The following is a 25,006-nucleotide window of genomic DNA, read 5'->3' as shown; positions in this document are numbered from 1 at the left end:
TGGAAGGTTGTTTCGTAGATATTCAAGTAGTTGTTTCTGATAAAGATATTTGTGTTATATTTGTGTGGTTGCTTTTAGATATTTTCATAATATAATTACTTTCTTTTCTAAAGATTTAAGTTGACACTGTTTTAGACAAAATAGTTACAAAAATAGCATAAAGAATTCCTCTATACCCTTCATTAGCTTCTCCAAATGTTAACGTTTCACTACATTTGCTTTTCTGTCTTTTTCTCTGAATATACATGTGTGTATGTGTACAATGATTGTTTTTTAGAATCGCTTAATAGTAATTAATGTACATAATAACACTTTAAGTACTTCAGTTTGTATTTTCTAAAAGAAGGACTTTTATTTTACTTGACCTCAGAACAGTTGTCAAAATAAGGAAACTAAACTTGATGGAGTAATATCATCTAACCTAAAGACCTTAATCATATTTTTTCAATTGTAGTGTGGCTGTTTTTTCATAGTATGCATTTGAGTTTTCCTCTTCGGGCTTCCAAAAATCAGTTCTATCACACCATTACTAAGAATTGTAATATGGAGTCATGGAGTGTCTTTTTGAAACAGAATGTTACTTAAAAACTTAATTTGATTTTTTTTTAGTCCACCTCATACATAACTTGCCCTTTTTTCTTTATAACTCAAATTATAGTTTTCTGAATTAAACTTTTTGTTAAATTCATAACCTGTGTCTTACTATTAAGACATATAGATAATAAATTTAGACTTTTGTCAGTGAGGAAACATTTATTGAGCAATTTTTCTTCTGCTTGTTGGTTTTACAAAAATAAGATTGCTTTCTGTCCCCAAGAAGCTCATTGTTTAGTGGGAGAAGTTTCTGTTTTGATGGGCTACTTATTAAGGTACATAAATTCATAGTCTTACAGTTTTGTGTACTGAAAACTTATAGGCAAAAACCAATTCTTGTTTCATAAGCATGAAAATGACATTTTGCAAAGATAATCTACAATTTCTTATTTGTTCAAAAAAAACCCTTTTGAATATGAAAGAGGTTTTTTATTCAACTTATATTTGAATGTAAGTTTTTAGTGAAGCTCTAGCTTCTTTGTCATATATGATAAATGCCTTTCAAAGTGACTTTTAAGAAGCTGTAGTATAAGTGATTTCTGCTGCTGCTTTTGTCTCTATCAATTTGTGTAAGAAAGAAATCCAAAAACATAACATAAAAATTACTTTAAGGTTTTGATTTTTATTTAAAGGTACTTTAGGTTTCAATGATGAATCGAAGAAAAGAGGTGATTTTTCTTAAACCATGTCAAGTAAGAGCTACACTTAAATTTAAAATGCTTGGATAGAATTGGTCTTGTGTTACCATTTGGTCTGGCTTGCTTTGAAGTCTTAGACCTAAAAGGTCTTACCAGAAAATATCAAAGAGCAAAATGTGAAACATTAGCCAGGAAAAATAAAGTGATCAAACAGCTAAGGCATGAAAGAAAATATTTACACCAGAAGAAGCTTGCAGTTGATTCAAAAGACAAATATTAAGGAACAACAAAGTAAAATGTTACCATCTGTTTCAAAATACTGTAAAGACTTGGAAATTGGGCATTCATTTCAGTTGGCCAGTAGCTTAATACCTTGTTAAAACATCAAACAGATGTTGAAAGCCATTTATACCAGTCATACTCACAGCAAAGTTCTGGTAATTGTCTTTGAGTGTTAAAATGCTATGCTGCAGAAGAGAAGGTTGTTGAAAAAAGGTGACCTACATTAAATAACAATTCTAGAGCTTATTATTTTTTAATAATTTTTCTATGATTAAAAGGGTAACTAAAATATTTGAAACAAAGTTTATCTCTGTCCTGTCAGAAGTTTTTGATGTAATAATTTACCTGTAGTTTTGCTTGACTTCTCATTATTACCATTTTAGGGTTAGATGTGCTGGAAATCAGGAATAAAGATGAACACTGACTTCTGGAAATATTGTGCTGATGATAAAAGTACATCATTGCATTTGTATTAAATTTTTTATTTTTATTTAATGTCTTTATATATTCACTAATATTTTTAAGTTTTGTGAAGTAGGCATTAATATTCCAGTTTTACAGATGAAGAAACCCAAATCACATATAGAGTATGTGGTATAACTGAAATTAGAATACAGGTTTTTTTTTTTTTTTTTTTTTTTTTTTTTAGAGACAGGGTCTCATTCTGTTGCCCAGGCTGGGGTGCAGTGGTGCAATCTCAGCTCACCGCAACCTCCGCATCCCATGTAGCAATTCCCTGCCTCAGCCTCATGAGTAGCTGGGACTACAGGCGCACATGGCTACGCACCACTAATTTTTTGTATTTTTAGCAGAGACAGGGTTTCACCATGTGGCCCAGGTTGGTCTCAAACTCCTGAGCTCAGGCAATCCACCTGCCTTGGCCTCCCAAAATGCTAGGATTACAGGCATGAGCCACTGTGCCTAGCAGGTACAGTGGTATTATAACATCTAGTTGAGTGCTGCTTCCACTAGACGTTAGCTGTTTCTAGAGATATCACACATTCATTTAGAAGAGCAATATGATCATTTTAGAGAAATACATGTGCAAATTATAAGAAGATAATAATTTTCTTGGTATCACCATCAACATTCTATTAAAAAAAAAAAGGAGTTAAAAACCAAATTTGCCCTATTGAATTTAAGTCACATAGCCTGATCTAATTGACTGGTATTTTGAATGTAAATAAGAAGTACTAGCAATGATGTGTGAGGAAGTGGCTATAGAAAAGGTAGGAGAAAAAATAGAATTAATATTTGAATGTCTGCTTATTATGTATTACATATGTGATATGTATTTTTAAATACATTTTGATTATATTCATCATTGTAAGAGGACGTAATTTAATTGGTTTTAAAATCCAGATTGTGGTACTCACGACTAAATCTGACAATAAATGAAGAAAGGGCATGCACATGTATAATAACCATGGCAAAATTTCACTCCATCTCTCTTCTAAAACTGTTCTTATTTCTTTTATTCAAATTTAGCAAATGCCCCATGTCTAATTCTTATTTACTAACCACTTTTTAAATTGTTGTTTGTAAGGCTATCCTAATGCGCATTTTTGATAGGAAATTTTTTTTTCTTTTTTTAAGCAAAACTTTGCTGAGCATATCCTCTACTTAAGTTTCTTTGGTAGTTGTAGAGGGTTTATAAAAAGATATACAAGCGCCCTCAAGTACATAGTTTTTTTTGTTTTTGTTTTTTTCTAATTGAGATGATAGGTTAAATTTTTGTATGTGAAATCTATAGTATATAAAACATGTATAGCATCGTATCTTGTATAGCTTATCATATAAGATATAGAACAGGCAAAATAGTACTTTATAGAATCAGATAAGGTATTGATGGCGGCAGTGGCCTGCGTGGAATGGCCACTACCATGCTGCTGGCTGCAATGGGGGAGGCACTGCTGGGGCTGGCACTTCACAGAGCCTATGGAGGCCAAGAGTAGGCAGCAGCCCTGCCTTTCTTGGACATAGCTGCAGCCACCCAATTTGGGGCTACAGACCTGAGACTCCCTGTGCTCTTGGGGGCCAGGAGCAGGCAGGAGCCCTGCTTTCCGGGTGCAGATGTAGGCTCAGAAATGTCTGCCTCACTGCCTGGCCTCTCTGTGTTCCCTGTGCCCACTCTGATCTTTGAGCAAGGTTGGGGCCAAGCCCAGGCACTGTTGCACCCTGGCTAGGCGTGCACACACTCAAGGCAGCATGGACATGCCAGCCTCCTGTGGACTTTGCACACCGACAAGCAAGGGAGGGATTCCAAAGGGGGACAGAGGGCAGCTCAGCACTGGCCTGCAGGCACCCCTTAGCATGAACAGCCTGGGTACGATGAACAGGAGTCAAACAGGTTCCTGGGCAAAAGGGGGCGGGTCCCTGGTGAAGCCCCACTTTCAAGCTGAGAAGGGCTTGAAGCCTGGGGAGTTCCTGCTGGTCCTGTGGACATGAGTAGGAACTCGTTGTGCTTTTTCTGGGCCCACCCATGGCCACAAATGGACCAATGGGTGTGCACTTCTTCCATCTAAGGCCCATAAAAACCCTGGATTCAGCCAGACTTAAGCAGTTGATAGATGGCCAGCTGCAGAGAGGAGCTACCCACTGCAGGGTCTTCTTTCTGCTGAGGGCTGAACACTCGTAGGGACACCCTGCCTGTGGAGAGGAACTACCCATTATTTAGCTGTTCTATAGCTAAATAAATCTATTTACCTTGCTCACCCTCCACTTGTCCACATACCTTATTCTTGCTGGATGCAGGACAAGAACTCGGGACCTGCCAAATGGTAGGGCTAAGACAGCTATAACAAACAGTGCTGAAACAATCCCTTGCTTGCCACATTGCAGAACAGGAGAAAAGAGCTGTGGCCCTTTAGGGAGCCCAGACCCAGGAGCTTTCTAAGACAGGGCTGTGACTCTCTCTTTGGGGCTCTGCAGTTCCCGGCATCTGCAAGCTTCCAGGCACAACCATGTTCCCTGGTGCCAGCCATGGAAGCTGCTTGCAACATACCTGGTTCAGCTGCAGCCTTACAGGGAGCCATCGTCTGTGCCAGCACCTGGACCTGCCTGCCCTGCTGCAGCCATTGAACATGGCTGTGCACAGTGCCAGACCCCATGCTCACTCATATACCCCTTGCTTCTCCATGCCTGGCTCTCCCTTGGCAGGCGTGGCATCCAGGCCAGTAGCTCCAGCCGACCACAGCCTGCCAGTCCAAGTGGATGGAATGAGCACAGTGGGCCCAAGTAAACTCAGACAAAGGCACCAAGTAAACTCAGGTAAAGGCTGTAGAGATTTCTACCTGGCAAAGCAGCACCCTAAAATCCCATGACAGTATGTTCTTTTATGGAAAAAATATAAATCATTTTGAGAGACATTATAGAAGACCTATATAAATATGGAGATAGCATGTTTACAGATTGCTAGGGTTAGTATTGTAAAGATGTTAGTTCTCTACAGCCTGTCTTTATATCTTACCTATTTTCAATAAAAATTTAACTGTATATGAAAGAGAAAATACTTGGCAAGGTAGTTTTAAAATGTATATAAAGAAGAACAAACACTTACAAAAAAGAGCCTACATTTTCCCAAAGAGAAACTAAAAGATGTGTCTGTTCTGAGAAGTCTAACAATTATCAGTAATATTTAATAAAATATGTTTTATATAAAATATTTTATTTAAAACAGTGTAATACTGTACTATTAGGCAAATTGACCAAATGAACAGATGAGGGAGCCAAGAAACAAACCTACATATGTTTGGAGATTTGATTTAGGGCACAGCTGACACTGCAGACTACTTAGGAAGACAAGAGATTTCAATAAAGGGAACAGGCCTCAGTTGATTATGTAGGAAAACGAATTGTACCTTGTCTGACATTATATGAAAAATGAATTCTAGATGGATCAAGAAACTTAAATATAAATGGCTAAACTGTGAAACTTTGAGAAAATAATAGATTATTTTGACAAAATCAGTAAGTATAAGGAAAAAAGATTATAAATGAAAGATAAGAACTTCTTACTGATAAACAGAAAGAAAAACCAAAACCACAAAGTGGTAGAAAGTATGTCAAGTCATAATTACTGAAGAAGGCATTAGTATCTGGAATTAAAGAACAGCTGTGCAGTAAAAGGTTATCATAGCCTAAGACTGTTGTCTTTAGAAAATAAATCCTGCTAGCAATGTTTGCCATTGGCTATTGTCTTGAAACCTCGATTGCAAAAATGTTCCCATGGATCCCTAACTGCTGAGGCTAGTTTACTGTCGTTGTAAACAACCAAAGCGGTTTATGCTAAATCCTTGCTTTTCTTTTTGAGGTCTTGAATTTTTGTACATGACAGGCAGAGAGTGCCTGTGTGACAAGTCCCAAATAAAATCCTTGAATTTTCAATGGACTTCCCTGGCCAGAAACATCACATAACATTTGTTCTTCAAGATTGGAAAGAGGTTAAAAAAAAAAAAAGAGAAAAATACGTCACATACATGGTGCTACATTTTTGTTGCTGGAAGAAGAATGTATTGTGTGTGATCTCTGATAGGAGGGTTAGAGCATAAGGAAGCCTGCATATAGGTTCCTTAAGACTCCCTCTCTGTCTTTGTCCCTTGTGATCCAGCTATGTCCTTACTGTGTCACTGTAATAAATCTTAGCTGTGAGTTCACTTAGGTCTATTAAGTCCTTCTAGTGAATTTCTAAACATGAGAGTGGTATTGGGGACCCCAAAACAACTAGAGAAATAAGCAAAAGACTTGAATGGGCACATCACACAATAACAAACCCAAATACTAATAAACATATGAACACATGCCTCAATGTCATTAGTTTTCAAGGAAATGCAATTTAAAACCATAATAGATTTTACATACCAGATTGTTAAACATTAAAAAAATCTGTGAAATATCAAGTGTTGGTGAAGAAGTAAAACAATAAGAACTATCATTCACTGCTGGCAGGTGTATAGATTGCTATAACTCCTTTTGAAAAACATTTGGTTTCATGTAATGAAGTAGAAAGTGCACATATCCTATAGCTTAGAAATCTGGTTCTAGGTTGTTACCCTTGGGAACCTTTTTCAGATGTATACCATACATGGTATTCTGTGCAACATTGTTCATAATATGAATGATGAAAAGCAGGAAACAACTTAAATGCCATTGACATTTGAATGTATAACTAAATTATGATGTTTTCATAAAATAGAAATAAGAATTTAATGGATACACCTTCATGCAACAATATAGATAATGTTGACTGAAAAAGCAAAAGAATACAGTCATCCTAATTCCAATGTTATAAAGTTCAGAAATGTGCTTGACTAAACAGTATATTTTTTTAGGAATACAAACATATGGCAAAACCATCAGGAAATAGAAGAGAATGATAAACATAAAAATTCTAGACATCTTTTCCTTTTGAAGAACAGGGCTGGAGATCGAATCAGGGAGAACAAAGGGACCTTCAGTGATAATTTTATGTTCTTCACTTTAACTGCTTCTTGGTACATGGGTGTTCATTGAAGCTTTCTTCTTTATACCTTATTCATATTTAATCAACAGTGTTTCACATTTATTCAATATTTGCTAAACAATTTTCAAAAAAACTTTTTATGTGAGTGAAATTGTGAGGAAATAGGCACCCTCATGTATAACTTATGACAATATAAGTTGATACAACTTCTCCAAAGGGCAATTTGGTGTGATTAATCAAAATTTAAAATCCGCATACCTTATGATCTTGGAGTCCCACTGCTAAGAATATATCTGTCTTTTATATGTATATACTTGTGGGAAATATTTATAATATATTCATCTAACTGATAATAGCAGAATAATGGAAGTTCTAAAATATATTTTTTTGTCAATTTAAGTGCACCAATGAAATTATTGGCAGTTTTCAAAAATGAGGAAACTCTATACTCGTGTTTTTAAAGAACAGAGAGGTATATAGCAATATGTATAGTATTCTACCATGTGGGAGCAGAAGTCATGGCTGGACAAAGTTATATGCACATAAATATGTATGGGTGACAGGGGTATAGAGCTAGGAATTCATTTTTCAATTTATATCTTTTTATAGCATTGACATTCTACTACTAAAAATAGTAACTACTTTTTAAAAGATAAAATACACTTTAAATATTTAGTATTAACAGAAGATAGGCAATAAGGATGAAGGAAAAACAAGTCCTTGGAAGCCTAGAGGACTGTGTTAAAAATACAGAGAAAAGCAAAGAAAGGAATTAATGTTGGAGGGAGACTTGAGAATTTTAAAAGTATTTAGGACTTGTGTATATTTACTCTTGATTCCTTGACATTAAATATCTGTATTACGATGATTAGTTTAGAATGTTTTCCAGCAACAGTTGTTAATTTAATTGCATGAGACTTTTACATAGATCTTACCACACTGATTGTAAAAATGTACTATTGCTTCCTTCCCTGTTGTAATTATTCATTATTTTAATGTATCATTACAGATATCCCTCATACTTGGCCCCTGAGGTAATTGCACAGGGAATTTTCAAAACCACTGATCACATGCCAAGTAAAAAACCATTGCCTTCTGGCCCCAAATCAGATGTATGGTCCCTTGGAATCATTTTATTTGAGCTCTGTGTGGTATGTATAAAGAAATATTAATATAATAAAAACAAATTGTGCATTTATTGAAATAATCTTTTGGAGAGGAAAGTTATTTAATAATATGTTTTTGCTGTACAAATTGATTACATATGAGGAGAAAAGGTTTAATTTGACTTAATCATGTTTAATAAATTCACATTTTTTTTTGGATCCCTAGAAACATTCTTTTACTAAGTGTGAATGTGAATGTTACCAGATGTATATTATTTTGATATCTCTAGTAATGTGTACATTTTTACTAAGTTAAGATGTTTATATTTAGTTATATAAGATATATGGAGTACCATTAAAAGTTTAACAGTATATTGAAATCAAACCCGCATTTTTAGATTTATATTACAGCAATTTCAGTAATTTAAGATTGAGAAGACTGACAGCTTTTTTTTCAATGATCTCTCTACCTGTAGTGCTGATTTGATAAGTGTTTAAGAACATTTTTTCTTCTCTATTAAAAAAAAGATCAAAGCATCTCTTTGTAAACATCAGGTACTCTTAAGCCTTTTCCTTCTAAGTTTATTTAAATGATTATATAAGCTTAATTTATTTATGATAAGAGAAATATGATAACTAACATTAATGAAGCATACTCTGCATTATGTAACCCTCACCGTAACCTGTGGTACAGTTAATATTTTAATTTTATAGATGAGAAAAGTAAGACTTCAGGTGGTTAAGTAGTTTGCCCAAATTATATAACTGTCTGGTGGTGGAAGAGTTCAGTTGGCACACAATCATTGCTCAGCTCATAAATGCTGAAGGTATAAGTTGTTGACTCCTGACCTTATACCAAGGAGCCTCCTGAAGCTAATAAGGAAACAATTAAAATATAATGTGTGCATCTTTTAAAAATATACCAGGTGTGTAGGAGCACAAAGTAAGGCTGTCTGAAGTTATTGTGGGAAGAGGAAGGAGTGTTAGGAAAATTTTTAATGGAGAATAGATCACCTGAATCATTATATTCAAGTAACAATTAGTTCGGTAGATGAAAGGGTATAATTGGTCTTAACCAGGAGGCATCTTGGTCTCAATGGCTCCAGGTGGCCCGGAATACCTCTAGATATCCAGGTATGTATGGATCTCAAAAGTGAACAATGCTTATATCAAACTAGAATATAGTGACCCTTAAATGTATGAAATTTTTAAATGATACATGTTTTGCAACACATTCTAAAATGTTATTTCACCAGGTAATTTTTCTTTAGTGGAGCTGACTTTAAAAATCCAATAAAACTTTTTGAGATAAATGGAGATGTCTGATAAAATCAGTTTCAGCTATGGGGGGAGAAAAAGACCTCCCTAGAAAAAAGATGTAAATATTAACACAAATTTCTTTTCTCATTTTATTTAGGGAAGAAAATTATTTCAGAGCTTGGATATTTCCGAAAGACTAAAATTTTTGCTTACTTTGGGTAAATGTCAGAAAATTGTTTATCTTTCAAATATAAATATAACTTAGTATCTATTAGTAATCATGAACATTGATGATGTGTTCTTTTGAAATAGTGAGTACACTGAAATACCCCCTTTGCTCAAGTTACTAATGATCAGTGGTAATGATAAGCAGAACAGCATAGGAAGTGCCTTCTAAAATATTATAGCAGAAATTTTTTTATTCTCTGAGGAATTTTAACCTAGATGGAAATAATCATAGCTTTATGATCTAGCCAAGTAAATTAACTTGTGAAATCAAAATGAGAATATAAAATTGTATTTTTATAGCAGAAGTATATCTTAATGTTTGAGCTATTTTTCTATCTGATGAATCATGTACAAACAACAGCTCAAGAAGAATATTAATTTTTCTTTATAAAAGGCTAATATGTATTTTCATGTATGTAGATCCAAACATGTAATTCAAATTAATAAAAATTTATGTAATCTGCTTTAGATTGGAAATAATTAAGCATGTTTGATAATTAAGGAGAAAAAAACAGTGATAGAACACTTTATGTAAAAGAGTGACCTATTAGTATCCAAGTTATGAAGGTTTGCAAATAAGAATATATACAGGAAAATATTAGTAAACATTGAATAATAATGATTTATAAGTAAATTTGCAAAAATTTTACTTGATTTACCACATTTAATTACAAAGATTAATACTACAGCTATTAAGAAGCTTTGGAGATTCTTAAATGTGGCCTGTAATCTAAACTTATACTTTAAATTCCCAGATAAATGTAAGTACATTTTCCAAATTATATATAATAAAACAAATTTTTCTTGTAATCATGAAAAAAAAAGTTACAAAGCCTTCTTAAAAGTGATATTTATATGCAGTCATTTATTGAAGAGAATTGTTTATAGCACCTGCACATGTACCAAAATTGATGTGTACTCGAGTTCCATAGTCAGTCCCGCAGAATCCATGTGTATGAAAAATGGGTCCTCCATACATTGGATTTCACATCCACAAATACTGTATTTTTCAACTCATGTCTGGTTGGAAATAATCCACATATAAGTGGACCTGTGCAATTCAAACCCATGTTGTTCAAGGGTCAACTGTGTGTGTCTGCATGTATGTATTTAGAGACAGAGATCGAGTATCTTTACCTTCTTGTAAAGGAATTGCTCTTTTATCAAACTTGTTAAGCTGATATCTTTCAGTATCGGTTTTTCAATTAGTATTTGTCTGAAGCTTTTCATTTTTATCAAAACATGTAAGGAAATTTAACAAAATGATAAAGTTTTCAGTATTCTGAGTTCCAGAACTGCATTACTCCATTAAAACATTTTTGATCAGAGTTTATTTTCTGATTTGTTGGATAGTTTAGAAAAGAAGCATTTATTCATAGTTTTTTTCTGTTTTATAGATTGTGTAGATGACACTTTAATAGTTCTGGCTGAAGAGCATGGTTGTCTGGACATTATAAAGGTTTGTCATTAATCTTTGTCATTATCAAGGTTTGTCCATTTGTGCTGCTATAACAAAATACCTAATATTGGGTAATTTATAAAGACAAAAATTTATTTTTCCACAGCTATTGAAACTAGGAAGTCCAAGATCAAGGCACCATTAGGTTCAGTTGTCTAGTGAGGGCTGCAGTCTCCTGAGAGAAGAATACTGTCCTCACAAGGCCGAAGGGCAAACTAGGCAATTGCTAAGTGAAGTCTCCCTTTTATAAGCCTCTTAATGCCATTCACCAGGGGAAGAGCTCTTATGACATAATCACTTCTTAAAGGCTCTACCTCTTAATACCATCACATTGACCATTAAGTTTCAAAGTTCATTAGGCCTAAACTTTGGAGGGGATACAATAAAAACATGGCAATCTGTTAATCAAATTTATTTTACACACTAGGGATCCAATTGCAAGCTATTTTAAAACAATGCTTATTTCCCGTTAAGTATTTGCCTTTGCACAGTGACTAAATTTGTATAAAGTACAAATAAAAACTTTAAAAAAAAAAACCTTCTAGATTATCAAACATTTAAATAAAATATATTACTAAAATTGATCATTTTAATTAATTATTTTCTCTCTTTACCAGGAGCTTCCTGAAACTGTGATAGATCTTTTGAAGAAATGTCTCACCTTCCATCCTTCTAAGAGGTTGATGTTATTTAGATACTGGGATTACACTGAGATCCTTTACACATAAGCACTTGATTTTTTTCTTATTTGTCCTAACGTAATGGATTAAATATACATAATGTACATATGTAGTAATATAAAATTGACATCAGCATCATAACTGTGAATGATGTAAGCTTTCATTTTTTGTGAATAAATGAAAAAGTAGTTAAAGTTAAACCATGGTCAAAAACTGACATATACTAAAGAAGGTACTAGTTCATTTCCAAGCTTCTAAGTAGAAAATCAACTAAACTGTGGAATGTAGGTATTCCTAGACCCAATAGTATCATCAGAGAATTGAGAATAAAAGTTTGTTGTCAATATGTATTATGGCAATGAATTTGGGTAAGTGATATAGTAAACTAACAATTGTTGATAATAAGAAAGGATTTCTTAGAAGTTCATTAATTGACTTTCATTTGATGATATCACTGCTAGTCACACAGCTATTCCTAAACTCCTTAAGTATATAATGTTTGAAAATAGTGTTTCCAAATTTGTCTTTAGCAAAACAACTTTATCAAGACATGTTAAAGAGAAATAGTAGTTTTGTGTGAATGTACCACATTAAAGTAAAGGACAGGAAGAAAACCCAAAAGGTATTATTATAATAGTTTGCATATTTATTATTAAGATATTCAGTAAAGCAGGTGAATGCTAATCAGGCTAAAAGTAAAAAAAAATGCAGAAGCTCTTATGGAGTGATATTTTTGATACATCATAAGGTAAAGAAAGTACAACATAAGTAAAAAAAAATCAGATTTCAGTATTTACTCACAGTTAATTGATTGTAATATAAAAGTATACATGTGGACTCTGCAAAGGAGAGCTGTATTATTTTCTGTGCTAATGAGATATTTAAGATGTTTATCCTCTTGAATGTATGCCATTATTATAGGAAATTTTTTATGACTTTCATTCATGCTCTGTATTTTAAATGTTTTCAAGGCTAACCCCAGATGAATTAATGAAGGACAAAGTTTTCAGTGAGGTGTCACCTTTATATACCCACTTTACCAAACCTGCCAGTCTATTTTCATCTTCTCTGAGATGTGCTGATTTAACTCTGCCTGAGGATATCAGTCAGTTGTGTAAAGGTAATGATCAATTAAAGCATATAAAATAATATGAGCCTTGTTTTTAAAGGAATTTTTCTTATCCTAGTTTCAGCTGAATTTATCAACAATATGTATTAGTGATATAGACAGTTATCTGGGAATTAAGAGATGATTCTGGAAGTGATTAAAATATAACTGACTGGCTGGGTGTGGTGGCTCATTCCTATAATCCCAGCACTTTGGGAGGTCAAAGAAGGAGGATTGCTTGAGGCCAGGCATTTGAGACCAGCCTGGTCAACATAGAGATATCCTGTCTCTACAAAAAATAAAAAGTATATACACATACACACACACAAATATATATATGTGTATTGGTGAGGGGAAATATCAAAGTGCAGTCAGCTCTAGCCTTCTATGTGGTGGTTAAGGCTAACAGAAGCATTGTATAGTCAATCCTGTGATTACGTCTGAATCTTTAAGGGAGCCTGTGCCTCTAGCCTTTAGACAAGTGCTTCCTTGCCCTTAAGAAGTGGCTAGAATAAACATACACACACACACGCACACACACACTTAAACTAACAGTTTATCCTTTAAATTTAAGTTACTGATATTCTATATAATGTATTTATAAATGATATCTAAAAATATTATTGAAAAGAATTATATACCATTATATTGTGAATGTTGAAGAGAATATCAGCTTTTAGTCTTTCAGTTCTTGTGTGAAGATTACAACTCTTGGAATGTAAGGTTTAGTGACACCAGTAAGTTACCTCTATTCTGAAAAGTTTTTGTGACTTAAGTCATGGCAGAAAATAGTTAACTAAACATTCATTCAATTAAACATTTATTGAGTTCCTGGTATGTGTCACATACTGTATTTTAAGTAACATTCCTGCCAAATGGAATGGCATGACAGACATTTAGTTATACAATCACTATTATAAATTAAGGTCAATTTGAGTATAGCACAATGGCAGCACAGCAGGATCACCTAGTTCTGTATTTCTGTCCAGGACATCAAGGAAGACTTCAGAAAAGGCAGCCAGCCATTGCCTTGAGACATGAGGGAAGGAACAATTTGTGCTGGTTCCTTCCCCATGTGCTGTTTTCTACCCTTATTCTTTTTGCAATATACAGTGTAAAATTACCAATACTATGTATTATAAAGGGTAAAAATTCCGGATTTTCCTTTTTCTGGTTTCCCTTGATATGGGCAGTAAGCTTGTGAACTAGGGTTGGCTAATGGGATCTAAATGAAATTACTGGGCATAATGGGATCTAAATGAAATTACTGGGCATTATAGGGAAAAAAAAATTTTGTGACAGGAAAGGTACTGCAGCATAGGTACACCACTTTCTTCTCTTCTGAATGCAGGAAATGGTCTGGAATTTTGACAAGCATAGGCCCCTCCTGTACCTATGATTGTATTAAGACAGATGAATAAATGTCTTTATTATATAAGCCACTTTTAGTAGTATATTATTTTCAGCCTGGAGCATTCAAATTATTACAAAAATTGAATGAGAATCTGCCAGTGGAGAATCTGGCAGATTCTCCACCTCCAGGTAGGATAAGGGAAGTACCAAGCTCCAGCTCATTCTAGCCACTCCTTAAGGGCAAGGAAACACTTTGTCCAGAGTCACTGGCTCACTTAAAGATTGAGAGCTGATCATAGGACTGACTACAGAATGCTTCTGTTCCCCACACCTTAACCACCACGTAGAAGGCTAGAGCTGGCTGCACTTTGGTATTTCCTCTTTCCAGGTCAGTTAGGCTCTGATATTATCCATGCAAGCTAGGCTCTGACGAAGCAGTTTATCCTGAAGGCAGATGTTGTTAAGAACAGTGCTCATAGTATTTCAAAATAGTTCCATTTCCACTGCCACTGCTGGAGACATAAGAGCATTTTTCTCCAGTATTCAATGTGAGAACCTTGTCAAACTCCTGGTGATAAAACTCACAGAAGTGTTGGGGTATCCCTTATGACTGGTTCCCTCTGGAGTTTTAAACTTTCAGATTTGTCTACATTGAGCCTCTAGTAATTTATTAATTACCATTTATTTTCCAAATTTGGCATTGGTTCCTGAGGCACTGCCCACAAATGTCTGTTCCAGCAGGCCGTAGCTCCCTGTATTCTCCTGTCTCCAGACTTGGGACAGAAGTTTGCCCTATGTCCTCAACTCTCTTACAGATCCAATAATTGTTGGTTTTTCAGCCTCTTCAACTTTCTATTTGTTGTTAGGATGGAGTAGCAAATTTCAGGCTACTTACAATCAGAACTAGAAACTAGAAGTCTGTTCTTTAGTGTTTGTTTATTTTTTTTAGAATGGCAGCTATCATTGCCTATTGACTTTTAATAAAAGTAGAAAATATAGTACAGTGATTTCTTAAATTTGCTTTTAATAGATATAAACAATGATTACCTGGCAGAAAGATCTATTGAAGAAGTTTATTACCTTTGGTGTTTGGCTGGAGGTGACTTGGAGAAAGAGCTTGTCAACAAGGAAATCATTCGATCCAAACCACCTATCTGCACACTCCCCAAGTAAGGAGTGTAACTGCTCTTGAAAATTTAAATAAATAAATAGTTATAATTGTACATATATGGTAATAATAAAAAAGAAAATTTGTTGTTTTAAAAATTTTTTTGGCAGGCATTCCAACGAAGTGATTATTGGAAGCAATTGGAATCAACACTTTGATTGTCCAAAGTTTCTAATTGTAGAGTTCCCATCAGTTGTCTTTGATCAGTACTTTGCTTTGTGACCTGTACGAAATGAAGCTAATATTAGGGAAGATCTTGGAATAATTGATGTTAATGAAAAATATACAAACCACAATAGGATATTTAAGAGCGTTAACTAAAAACTAGCTTACTGTGCCTACTCTGAAGAATTATGTTCTTTTCGCAAACATACTTGTAAATGTAAATGAACTCTGTAGCCTCACTGCGTGTTGTAGAGATGATCACTGTGCTTAGTGTGTTGCAAAAAAATCTGCAAAATTGTATAGGAAGATGTCATGCTAGAAATTAGACTGGAAGTTAAATACCTCTACAGCCTTGGGGCTAAGATTATCATCAACATTGCTCTTCATGTTTATTCATAAAAAATATGAACCTAAATTTCTTGAGCTTCTACTAATACTTTAAACTTTTAATTTTAGGCTGGGCCTGGTGGCTCATGCCTGTGATCCCAGCACTTTGGGAGGCAAGGCAGGTGGATTGCTTGAGCCCAGGAGTTTGAGACCAGCCTGGGCAACATGGTGAAACCCTGTCTCTACAAAGAAAAAATAATTAGCTGGGCATGGTGTTGTGTGCCTGTAGTCCTAGCTACACAGGCAGCTGCAGGTGGGAGAATCACCTGAGCCCAGGGAAGTTGAGGCTGCAGCAAGCCAAGTAGCCGTAGCCAAGTGCTATTGCACTTCACCCTGAGCAAATGAGAGAGCCTGTCTCAAAATAAAATAAAATAAAATTTTAATTTTTAGATTTCAAGACTTAGGTTTGATCATTGTAGGTAACTGTGGAAGTCATCTGCTCATCATTTTCTTACATTTTAAACTTTTGTTTTAATTGTTTGGATTGACTATTTTCTATTTTTTTTCTCTCTTAATCTGATTTTAATTGTTAACTATGATTATACCATCATACATTGAATTAAGTAGAAAATCAGAGACATGTTTACGGAAATTCCAAGAAGGAATGGTGAAAAGGATATATAGATTCTTAAAACTAAGTTATTGAAATTATAAACAAATTTTATTCATTTGTTATTCAATATTCTTTCTTCTGTGAGGTTACTATCCAGTATGCTTTTTATTTCTTCCCTTTGTCTTTTTCCACCCTTATAAACTTTCTCAGGAACACATTTGGTTAATGTCAAGAGAGTACTGTTAGCATTGAAACTGCATGAACAAAGAGTTGTAAATGACACTTTTGTTTTTCTGAAATTCTCTATATTTATATTCATACCTACTCAAGAGATATCTAAAAATGAGACTTGTTTGAAGAAATCTCAATACATTGTTTTATTAAACATCCAGTCTAAAGTTTAATTCTCTTTTGAAGAAGGGATTGATGACTTAGAATAAACTTTACTTTCTAGAAGAGACAATAAGCTGGATTTTGTGTGCATATTCTTATCTTTAAAAATTTCTTTTCAGTTTTCTCTTTGAGGATGGCGAAAGCTTTGGACACGGTCGAGATAGAAGCTCACTTTTAGATGATACCACTGTGACATTGTCATTATGCCAGCTAAGAAATGTAAGAATTATATTTTGACAGTTCTACTTTAGTTTTTTTTCTTTAGTTAAAACCTTACAGATACACAAGAAGCCTTGTATTCCTCCTTGATTTCACAAAATATGGGAGAGCTTCTGTAAAGTGTGTGTCCCATAGTAGAATTGCATTTGTATGACTTGAGATTTATTATCCGATTGTTCACAAAATATGATTTATCAGTTTATCTTTTCACCATCATTGGATAACTGTTCTCATTTCTTTATTTACTTGGTAACACTTTCTTTTATCAAATTTTTAAAAATTATTAATCCAATGGTATGGAAAGGTATTTTACAATAACACTAATTTTAAATTTCCTGATGATAGTGCAGTTGTAAGTCTTTTCACATATTTTAGCAGTTTGCCTACCTCTTCTGTATTTTACTAGTTCATATTTCTTGGTTTTTCTGTTGAGTGATTTCTTATTAATTTGAGGACTTCTAACACTATATCCCAGATATTGTATCTTTGTGAGCTATATGTCATGAAAATATATTCTAATCTGTGACTTTTCCTTCAACTTGTTGATTCTTATCTTGTATTAAATAGAATTCTAAATTTTTAATTAGTATTTCTTTTTATAGTCAAATATATTTTATTCGATGTATTTTTTCTTGTAACTTATTTAAAGTCATAGCAAGGTTATAAGTATTTTTATAATGTGTTTATATATTTCCTTTTAAAAGATTTAAAGAATTGTTTCACATTTAGCTATTTAATCCACCTGGAATTTATTTTTTATTAACTTTGTAAGGAGGGTTTCCAATATCATATTTCATTGATTAAAAAAAGACTCCTTGTCTCAGTACCATATGTTGAATAGTTTTCACTTTTTTGATCTATAATACCAAATTTTTCTATGTGTATGGATATGTTTCTGGGCCTTGGTATTCTGATTTGTTGGCCTGTTTGTCTAATTTTAGCTAATACCACGTTGCTTTAATCCATAGTTTTATGTGAACTGTTGATGCCTAGCAAGGGAAGACCTTCAGTTTTTTTGTCCTCAAAATGGAGTAGGAGCTCTTTAACATCTTCCTCTACGAGCTGATTTGTATAATCATCATAAAGAGGTTCATAAAAAATTATAGGTGTAACAATTTTCTTTTAGTCTCTGTATATCAGTTATAAGATTTATTCCTAAGGCAATTCATTGTTGCTCTTGCCAATAGAAGAATATATGTGTGTGTGTGTGTGTGTGTGTGTGAGTATGATTTTCTTCTAAAATTTTATTTCAAAAATTTTTAAACAGAAAAGTTGAAAAGCATTTACAGTGAACAACTTCCCACCTAGATCCAGCATTGATATGACCTCCTAGCAAAATAGAGTCAGACCTATTCATTTTCCTGTTATGTATAGCTGTTTAGTTCTACATTGGCAGAAATGAGTAGTTGCAATAGACACCACATGGCCCACAAAGCTAAAAATATCTATTATATGGCCCTGCATAGAAACAGTTTGCTAATCCCTGACCTGGGTTCTAGAATTAACATTTTACTTCCTTTATCACGTCAGTTTATCCTTCTAGCTGTTCATCAATCCATCATATTTTTTGTTCTTGCATTTTAAGTAAAATGAAGACATTACTACAATTCAGCTGAAACATTAGAGTTTAAGATTTATTTATGGTTCTTTTCTAGGCAAAATTTTCATATAGTAAATTGTACAAATCTCAAGTATACCAGTAGATGAGTTTTAAAAAATATATCAATAATATTTTTTAAAATACCATTTCAGCTACTGTTTTGTGCATATTAGTAACACAATTGATTTTTTATGTTGATTTTATATCCGGCAACATTGCTGAACCTATTCTTTTTCAAATAATATGTCTATAGATTCTCTTTGGTTTTCCTTGTGAATTAAGGTAGTAGTATCTTTTCCTTCATTTCTAATTCTTACCTACTCACTTCATCTTTTCTCATTATTTTTGCTGAGCCTCTATAACACCATTGAATAGAAACAGAAATAGTGGGCATTCCTGTGTCATTTCTAGTCTTAAAAGGTTGCATTTGGCCAGGCGTGGTGACTCAATCCCAGCACTTTGGGAGGCCAAGGCAGGCGGATCACAAGGTCAGCAGATCAAGACCACCCTGGCTAACACAGTGAAACCCCGTCTCTACTAAAAATACAAAAAAATTAGCTGGGCGTGGTGGCACACACCTGTAATCCTAGCTACTTGGGAGGCCGAGGCAGGAGAATCACTTGAACCTGGGAGGCAGAGGTTGCAGTGAGCCGAGATTGAGCCTGGGTGACAGAGTGAGACTCCATCTCAAAAAAAAAGTTGCTTTTTATATTTCATAAGTAAGTGTAATATTTGTTGCATTGAGTTATAGAGGTCTTCTTAGTTTGTTACAGGTTTTGTTATGAATGGGTATTGAATTTCACTGAGTATTTTTACTGTATCTATTGAGATGGTCATATGCTTTTTTATGTATTATGTTAATGAATTTAATTCTGTTGATGGGGTTTTCCAATGTTAAGCCATGTTTATATTTCTGGGATAAACCCAATCAGATCAGCATTTCATTTTTCCTTTTTTATACATTTGTGTTTTGATTTTTCTAATATTTTGTTTAGAATGTTTGCATTTCTGTTTCTATGTGAGATGGGCCTGTGAGTTTCTTTTCTTTTACTGCACCAGGCTATTTTGGTATCAGGAGAATACTAGTCTCATTAAATAAATAGGAGAGTGTTGCCTTTTTTTCCTATTTTCTGAAAGACTTATATGATTATATATATCTATTTCTTTAATGTTTCCTGGCAATTAGCTTTAAAACTATATTGTAAGGGCTCCTTATCCCTATCTGGGTGTATTTTTAATCATTGCTTCAGTCTTCTTAATGGTTGTAAGTTTACTCAGGTTATCAATTTTGTTTTAAAATCATTTCTGAAGTTATATGTTTTGGGGCCTTTACATTTGCTCTTCCCACTGCCTGTAATACTCTTCCACTGCTTCCATCTCCTTTATTTCCAATCTTTGCTAAAATGTCACCTACTGGTGGGCTTTTGTTGGCCATCCTTTATAAAATAGCAGTGTCACACCTATCCCTTGTACTCTTTATCCTCTTTAGCTTGTTTTGCTTTTTTCCTCCATTGTACTTCTCTTCGTGTGATGTGTTAATTATTTTCTTCCTGTATAGTAACTGAAGGAATGAATCCTGTTTTTATATGGAAGCCCTATTAATATTGTAGTAAAGTATAGGGGAAAGTGTTTTATAATCTTATGATTAAGTCTCAGTTTTTTAGTGAGCCTGTGTTCCTGGGCTGTGACCTTCACAAGGTTTCTCAGCTTCCCACCCCTCCCTGCCCCAACCTGAGACAGGAAAGCTAGAGAAGCTGGAGTTGGGTATTTCTTTTCCCCTACATCAAAGACTAGAGTGAAATGGAGTTTAATATTTCCTTCCCAAGTTGACTAGATTTCTGTAAAACCCAAGTTTAGTTAGGACCTGGTAAAAGAGTTTCCCTTTAAGGCAGGCCTCTTTGAAGGAAAACAGAGTACTCTGTTGGTATTTCAAATTGGTTACTTTCCTCCTCCCCCTGCAGGAAGTCAAGGGTATTTTTTTCTCAGATCTTCAGCCTGAGAACCTGGAAGGACCTGTGGGGGTTAATCTCATGGAAGCAAGGAAGGCCTCCCTAAAGCTGGGCTTCCAGAAGTTTTTCCCTCCCATACTAGTTTGTGTTCAGCCTCCAGGTATTTGATAATTACCTTTTAATTGATCTTAACAGGCTCCAGCAGTGGCTGTGTACCTGGTAGCTGTGATTTGCCTGTATTCGAGGATCCCTCCAGTTTTTAGAACATCACTTGGCTCTGATTCTGATAAATGTGAGAAGAGTTCTTGATTTTCAGTTTGTTCAGCATTTTGCTTGTTAGAGGAAGAATGATGACTTCTAAGTTGTTTATGTTTTGTATAAGAAACTGGAAGTCTAAAAAGGCTAGCTTTTTTATTTTTAATCATTCATAGCTAAGGCTAAAATAGGTACCTATCCTTGTTTCCTGTCTTAGCAATTCCTCTAGTTTTTTCTTTATGTGGCTTTAGAAGGGTCTTCTCCATTCTGAAGGTCTGTTATGCAGGTGCTCAAATTTTTATCTCATTATGGTCTTAATCTCTAGACCACAGTTCTTAACCCCTTTCTCTGTAGGCCCAGTTTTATATCTGTTATCACTGCATTTTTCTTATGTTTTAAGGCTTTATATAATCATTGAATATTTTACATGTTATATAGTAGGAGAGTATTAGAATCTCTTCTCTGCCATAATGCCAGCAACAGAAAATTAAAATATATAATTATTACTACTTAATACTCTGAATTCATAATCTCTTTGAAAGAATGTGTAAAGTAACAAAATAAGTAACAATACCATGCAGCAAACAATAAATTACATCCAAAATATATGATTTCAATTGATTTTGCTTTGCTCTTGTTTCTTCAATTTAAATTCCATCCGAGTTAAATGAATGTAGGCTTCAAGTCTACGGTCTCAATTCCTTTATAGTTCTACCTGTGAAACTTAAAATACTTTTCTTCTATAGTTATTAAGAAATATTAATTTGCTGAATCTTAAAATTATATGGAAACCAAATAATTTTTATCTTTAGTGTTTTTGAACAACTATTTTCATCTTTTAAAAATCCTAATGTGCTACTTTTTATTTGGAAAAGACAGACAAGAGACTTATTAAATAAAATGTATGACATTCAGGATACTGAAAATTAATATTTAAAAAGATGTATGTATTAATGCAGTAAAACTTGGGAAAATTTTCTTTCTTTACTTAAAATTTCAATATATGAAAGATATACCTAAAGGTTTACTAAAATAGGATATGAATAAGATAAGTGCACAGCACGTTAATTTTTAGAGAAGAACCAGGCATAAATTTAGTGTTTGCCAAATTCTTAGTGTTGAGTTATATTTTTTTTCAGCTTTAAAAATTCTAAGAATAACTCACATGGGTACACAATGACTCTAATCAACAGAAGACCAGTGCTTGCTACACACAGAGCTTGAACTTCTTTATCAGTCCCCATAGGAGCAGACATTCTGCCTTCAAATTGGAAGTTGAACAGCAGAGCAGCAGGGAAGATGCAATTAACCTTAATCACCTTGCTTAGAATGTGGTTATCATTTTACTTTACTACTGCCTTCCTGCTTATGTTTTTGAAGAATACCTATAATCCTGTCAGAATTGTTATTAGGAACAACATTTATTATAATGACTTTGTAAAAAACAATCATTAAGTGAATTCTGTCCATCGATTTATTAGATATTTGAGTCATACATGTTCAAAGTATGTTGTGAGAAATTTTTTGGAATCCTTTTCCTAGCACCTTTCCTTTTGACTTAGCTGGTGTTATGCCAAAGCAAAAATAAATCTACGTTGTGCTTTTAGTATATACATGGATATATAGTACCTCTTTTTAATCATCTTTCTTCATATAACTTAATTTTTTCATTCATTAAGTTTTATACTAGTGCTAGTAACTGTGAGTTGTGTTTGGAAAATATATCATGATAAGTGTCTAACATTTGTGAGTGATACCTATAGGTAACAAAAAAAAAAGATAAGATGTTTTTCACAGCCAAACCTAAATCAGCAGAGGCGTGGTATATTTGCATGTTTATGATAAAAACTGATTTTTAGATTCTATTTTATATTTTTCTAGGTCCCTTTATAAATTTATAATTTTTATATTACTTTTCTTTTTAAACAAGGAACAGGGTCTCTGCCCAAGATGTTTATACGTAAATATTTTGTCTTTAAATACACAGAGATTGAAAGATGTTGGTGGAGAAGCATTTTACCCATTACTTGAAGATGAGTGAGTATATATAGTCTCACTTTACATTTAGTTTTCTTTCTGTTTATATTAGATTTATAAGAATTTTATACATTTTCTTTGAACTGTGTTTCCTAAATAGAAAATAAAAACATGATGTTTTGGTTTATTAAAATTTTGTAATTTTTTCTGAAATCACTGTCAATAGAGTTAAAAAGAAAAAAAAAAATTTGTACCTTTTGTGAATTTTTTTTTTTTCTTTGGTTCTCTTTTACAGCCAGTCTAATTTACCTCATTCAAACAGCAATAATGAGTTGTCTGCAGCTGCCACTCTCCCTTTAATCATCAGAGAGAAGGACACAGAGTACCAACTAAACAGAATTATTCTCTTTGACAGGCTGCTAAAGGTATGGATTCTAAAGTATGAAGTGTTAACAATCGCCCATATGGAATTTTTCTTTAATTTTGTCGATAATTTTTAGGAAATCTTGAGTATGAGAAAACTAATTTTTATGACCTATCGTGTCTAGTTAACTTTCTTTAATTTTAAAAATGATACATGTTCTTAGTAAGTAAAATTCAAAAGAAAAACAAGTTTTGTTACTTATGCAAAATCATGTTAGACAAGGACTAATATCCTTATTTTTTAAAAGAAGACTTAAAAGTCAACAGTAAAAAGCATCAATATTGAAACAGAGAAATGGATACAGTACATAATATAAATACAATTAGTAAATCTATTCAAATTGTTCTTCACTAGGAATTAAAAAAAAAAAAAATAGAAGTTAAAATACGGGTGTTTTTGTGTACCGCATTAGCAAAGTGAGCACAAATGCAATAACATTGGAACTCTCATTCTATTGGGATAAATGTGAATGGACTGAAACATTTTGTAAAACAATTTGAGTGCATATATCAAGAACCTTAACAACATATGTCCTTTGTCCTATTTATACTGTTTTAGAAATTTCTTCTAAGACACAAATTTATAAAAGTACAAATTTATATGCACAATGCAGAAGTACCCATAATAGTAGCTTATAGTTATTGAACACTTCTCCGTCACCATGTTTTTAACAGAGTGCTTTACCTGCATTATCTTACTTAACCCATATGAGGCTGTTACTATTATCCTCCATCTGACTCCTTTAAAATCCCCCCAGAGCACAAAATAGAGAGGAAGGATTAAAAAACAGGTAGAATCAGCTCTTCTTTTTAATTATGTAATAAAAGTTTTGCAGGGTGTTACGGATTTATTCCACTGCTTATTTATATGTAGTACTAACACCAGACACAATATTGCAGATACTTTGAAATTTATTGCAAGTCACTCCAGGTTTTTGACAGTTATAATCAGAACTGTCTAGACTAAAAGATGGCACTAGGTAATTTGAGACATTTTCATTTATTTTTTGATATCATAGGCTTATCCATATAAAAAAAACCAAATCTGGAAAGAAGCAAGAGTTGACATTCCTCCTCTTATGAGAGGTTTAACCTGGGCTGCTCTTCTGGGAGTTGAGGTAAGGAAAAAAGAGAAGGTTAGAAGCTGATAAATAATGCTAAGAAAAGATGAAGAAGCATAGTGCTTTCCAAATACATATTTTTTTCAGTTACTAGAAAATTATATAGTAAAATATAAGCATTTGAATATTTGGCAATTTTAAGTAGAAGGAATATAGGAAAAGAATAGAATAGAAAAATATGATTCAGGTTTATTAGATTATACTATTCAATATTTCATTTAATGGTACTCACAGAAAATGTTTTGATTATTACTTTTAAAACCAGAGACTATTTTAAGAATATATGTCAGTTACAAGTGGGTAGTCCTGCTTATAAAGTATGCTTACTATAGAATAGGATAACCTGGCCGGGCGCGGTGGCTCACGCCTGTAATCCCAGCACTTTGGGAGGCCAAGGTGGGCGGATCATGAGGTCAAGAGATCGAGACCATCCTGGCCAACATGGTGAAACCCTGTCTCTACTAAAAATACAAAAAATAGCCAGGCATGGTGGCACGTGCCTGTGGTCCCAGCTACTCGGGAGGCTGAGGCGGAAGAATCGCTTGAACCCGGGAGGCAGATGTTGCAGTGAGCCGAGTTTGTGCCACTGCACTCCAGCCTGGCAACAGAGCTAGACTCCATCTCAAA

The 25,006-nt window shown here is 33.7% G+C and overlaps 1 protein-coding gene across 4 annotated transcripts in view; it reads left to right on the top strand.

Moving 5' to 3' along the window:
- Positions 1–25,006, top strand: part of LOC108289427 (TBC domain-containing protein kinase-like protein) — a 114,151-nt gene that overhangs the window by 53,729 nt on the left and 35,416 nt on the right. For all 4 annotated transcript variants that reach the window (XM_017508856.2, XM_017508862.2, XM_037731615.1 and 1 more), the window contains 10 exons: positions 7,985–8,126; positions 9,499–9,559; positions 10,967–11,028; positions 11,646–11,707; positions 12,680–12,828; positions 15,200–15,338; positions 16,955–17,054; positions 22,846–22,895; positions 23,131–23,260; positions 24,278–24,376. In XM_017508856.2, the coding sequence (XP_017364345.2) occupies positions 7,985–8,126; positions 9,499–9,559; positions 10,967–11,028; positions 11,646–11,707; positions 12,680–12,828; positions 15,200–15,338; positions 16,955–17,054; positions 22,846–22,895; positions 23,131–23,260; positions 24,278–24,376 (994 nt within the window). The remainder of the gene's footprint in view (positions 1–7,984; positions 8,127–9,498; positions 9,560–10,966; positions 11,029–11,645; positions 11,708–12,679; positions 12,829–15,199; positions 15,339–16,954; positions 17,055–22,845; positions 22,896–23,130; positions 23,261–24,277; positions 24,377–25,006) is intronic.

The sequence above is a fragment of the Cebus imitator genome, unplaced genomic scaffold (assembly GCF_001604975.1).
Source record: "Cebus imitator isolate Cc_AM_T3 unplaced genomic scaffold, Cebus_imitator-1.0 Scaffold17, whole genome shotgun sequence".
Taxonomy (NCBI): Eukaryota; Metazoa; Chordata; class Mammalia; order Primates; family Cebidae; genus Cebus; species Cebus imitator.
Note: the sequence above shows the minus strand (reverse complement) of the source record. Positions and strands in the feature narration are given on the sequence as shown.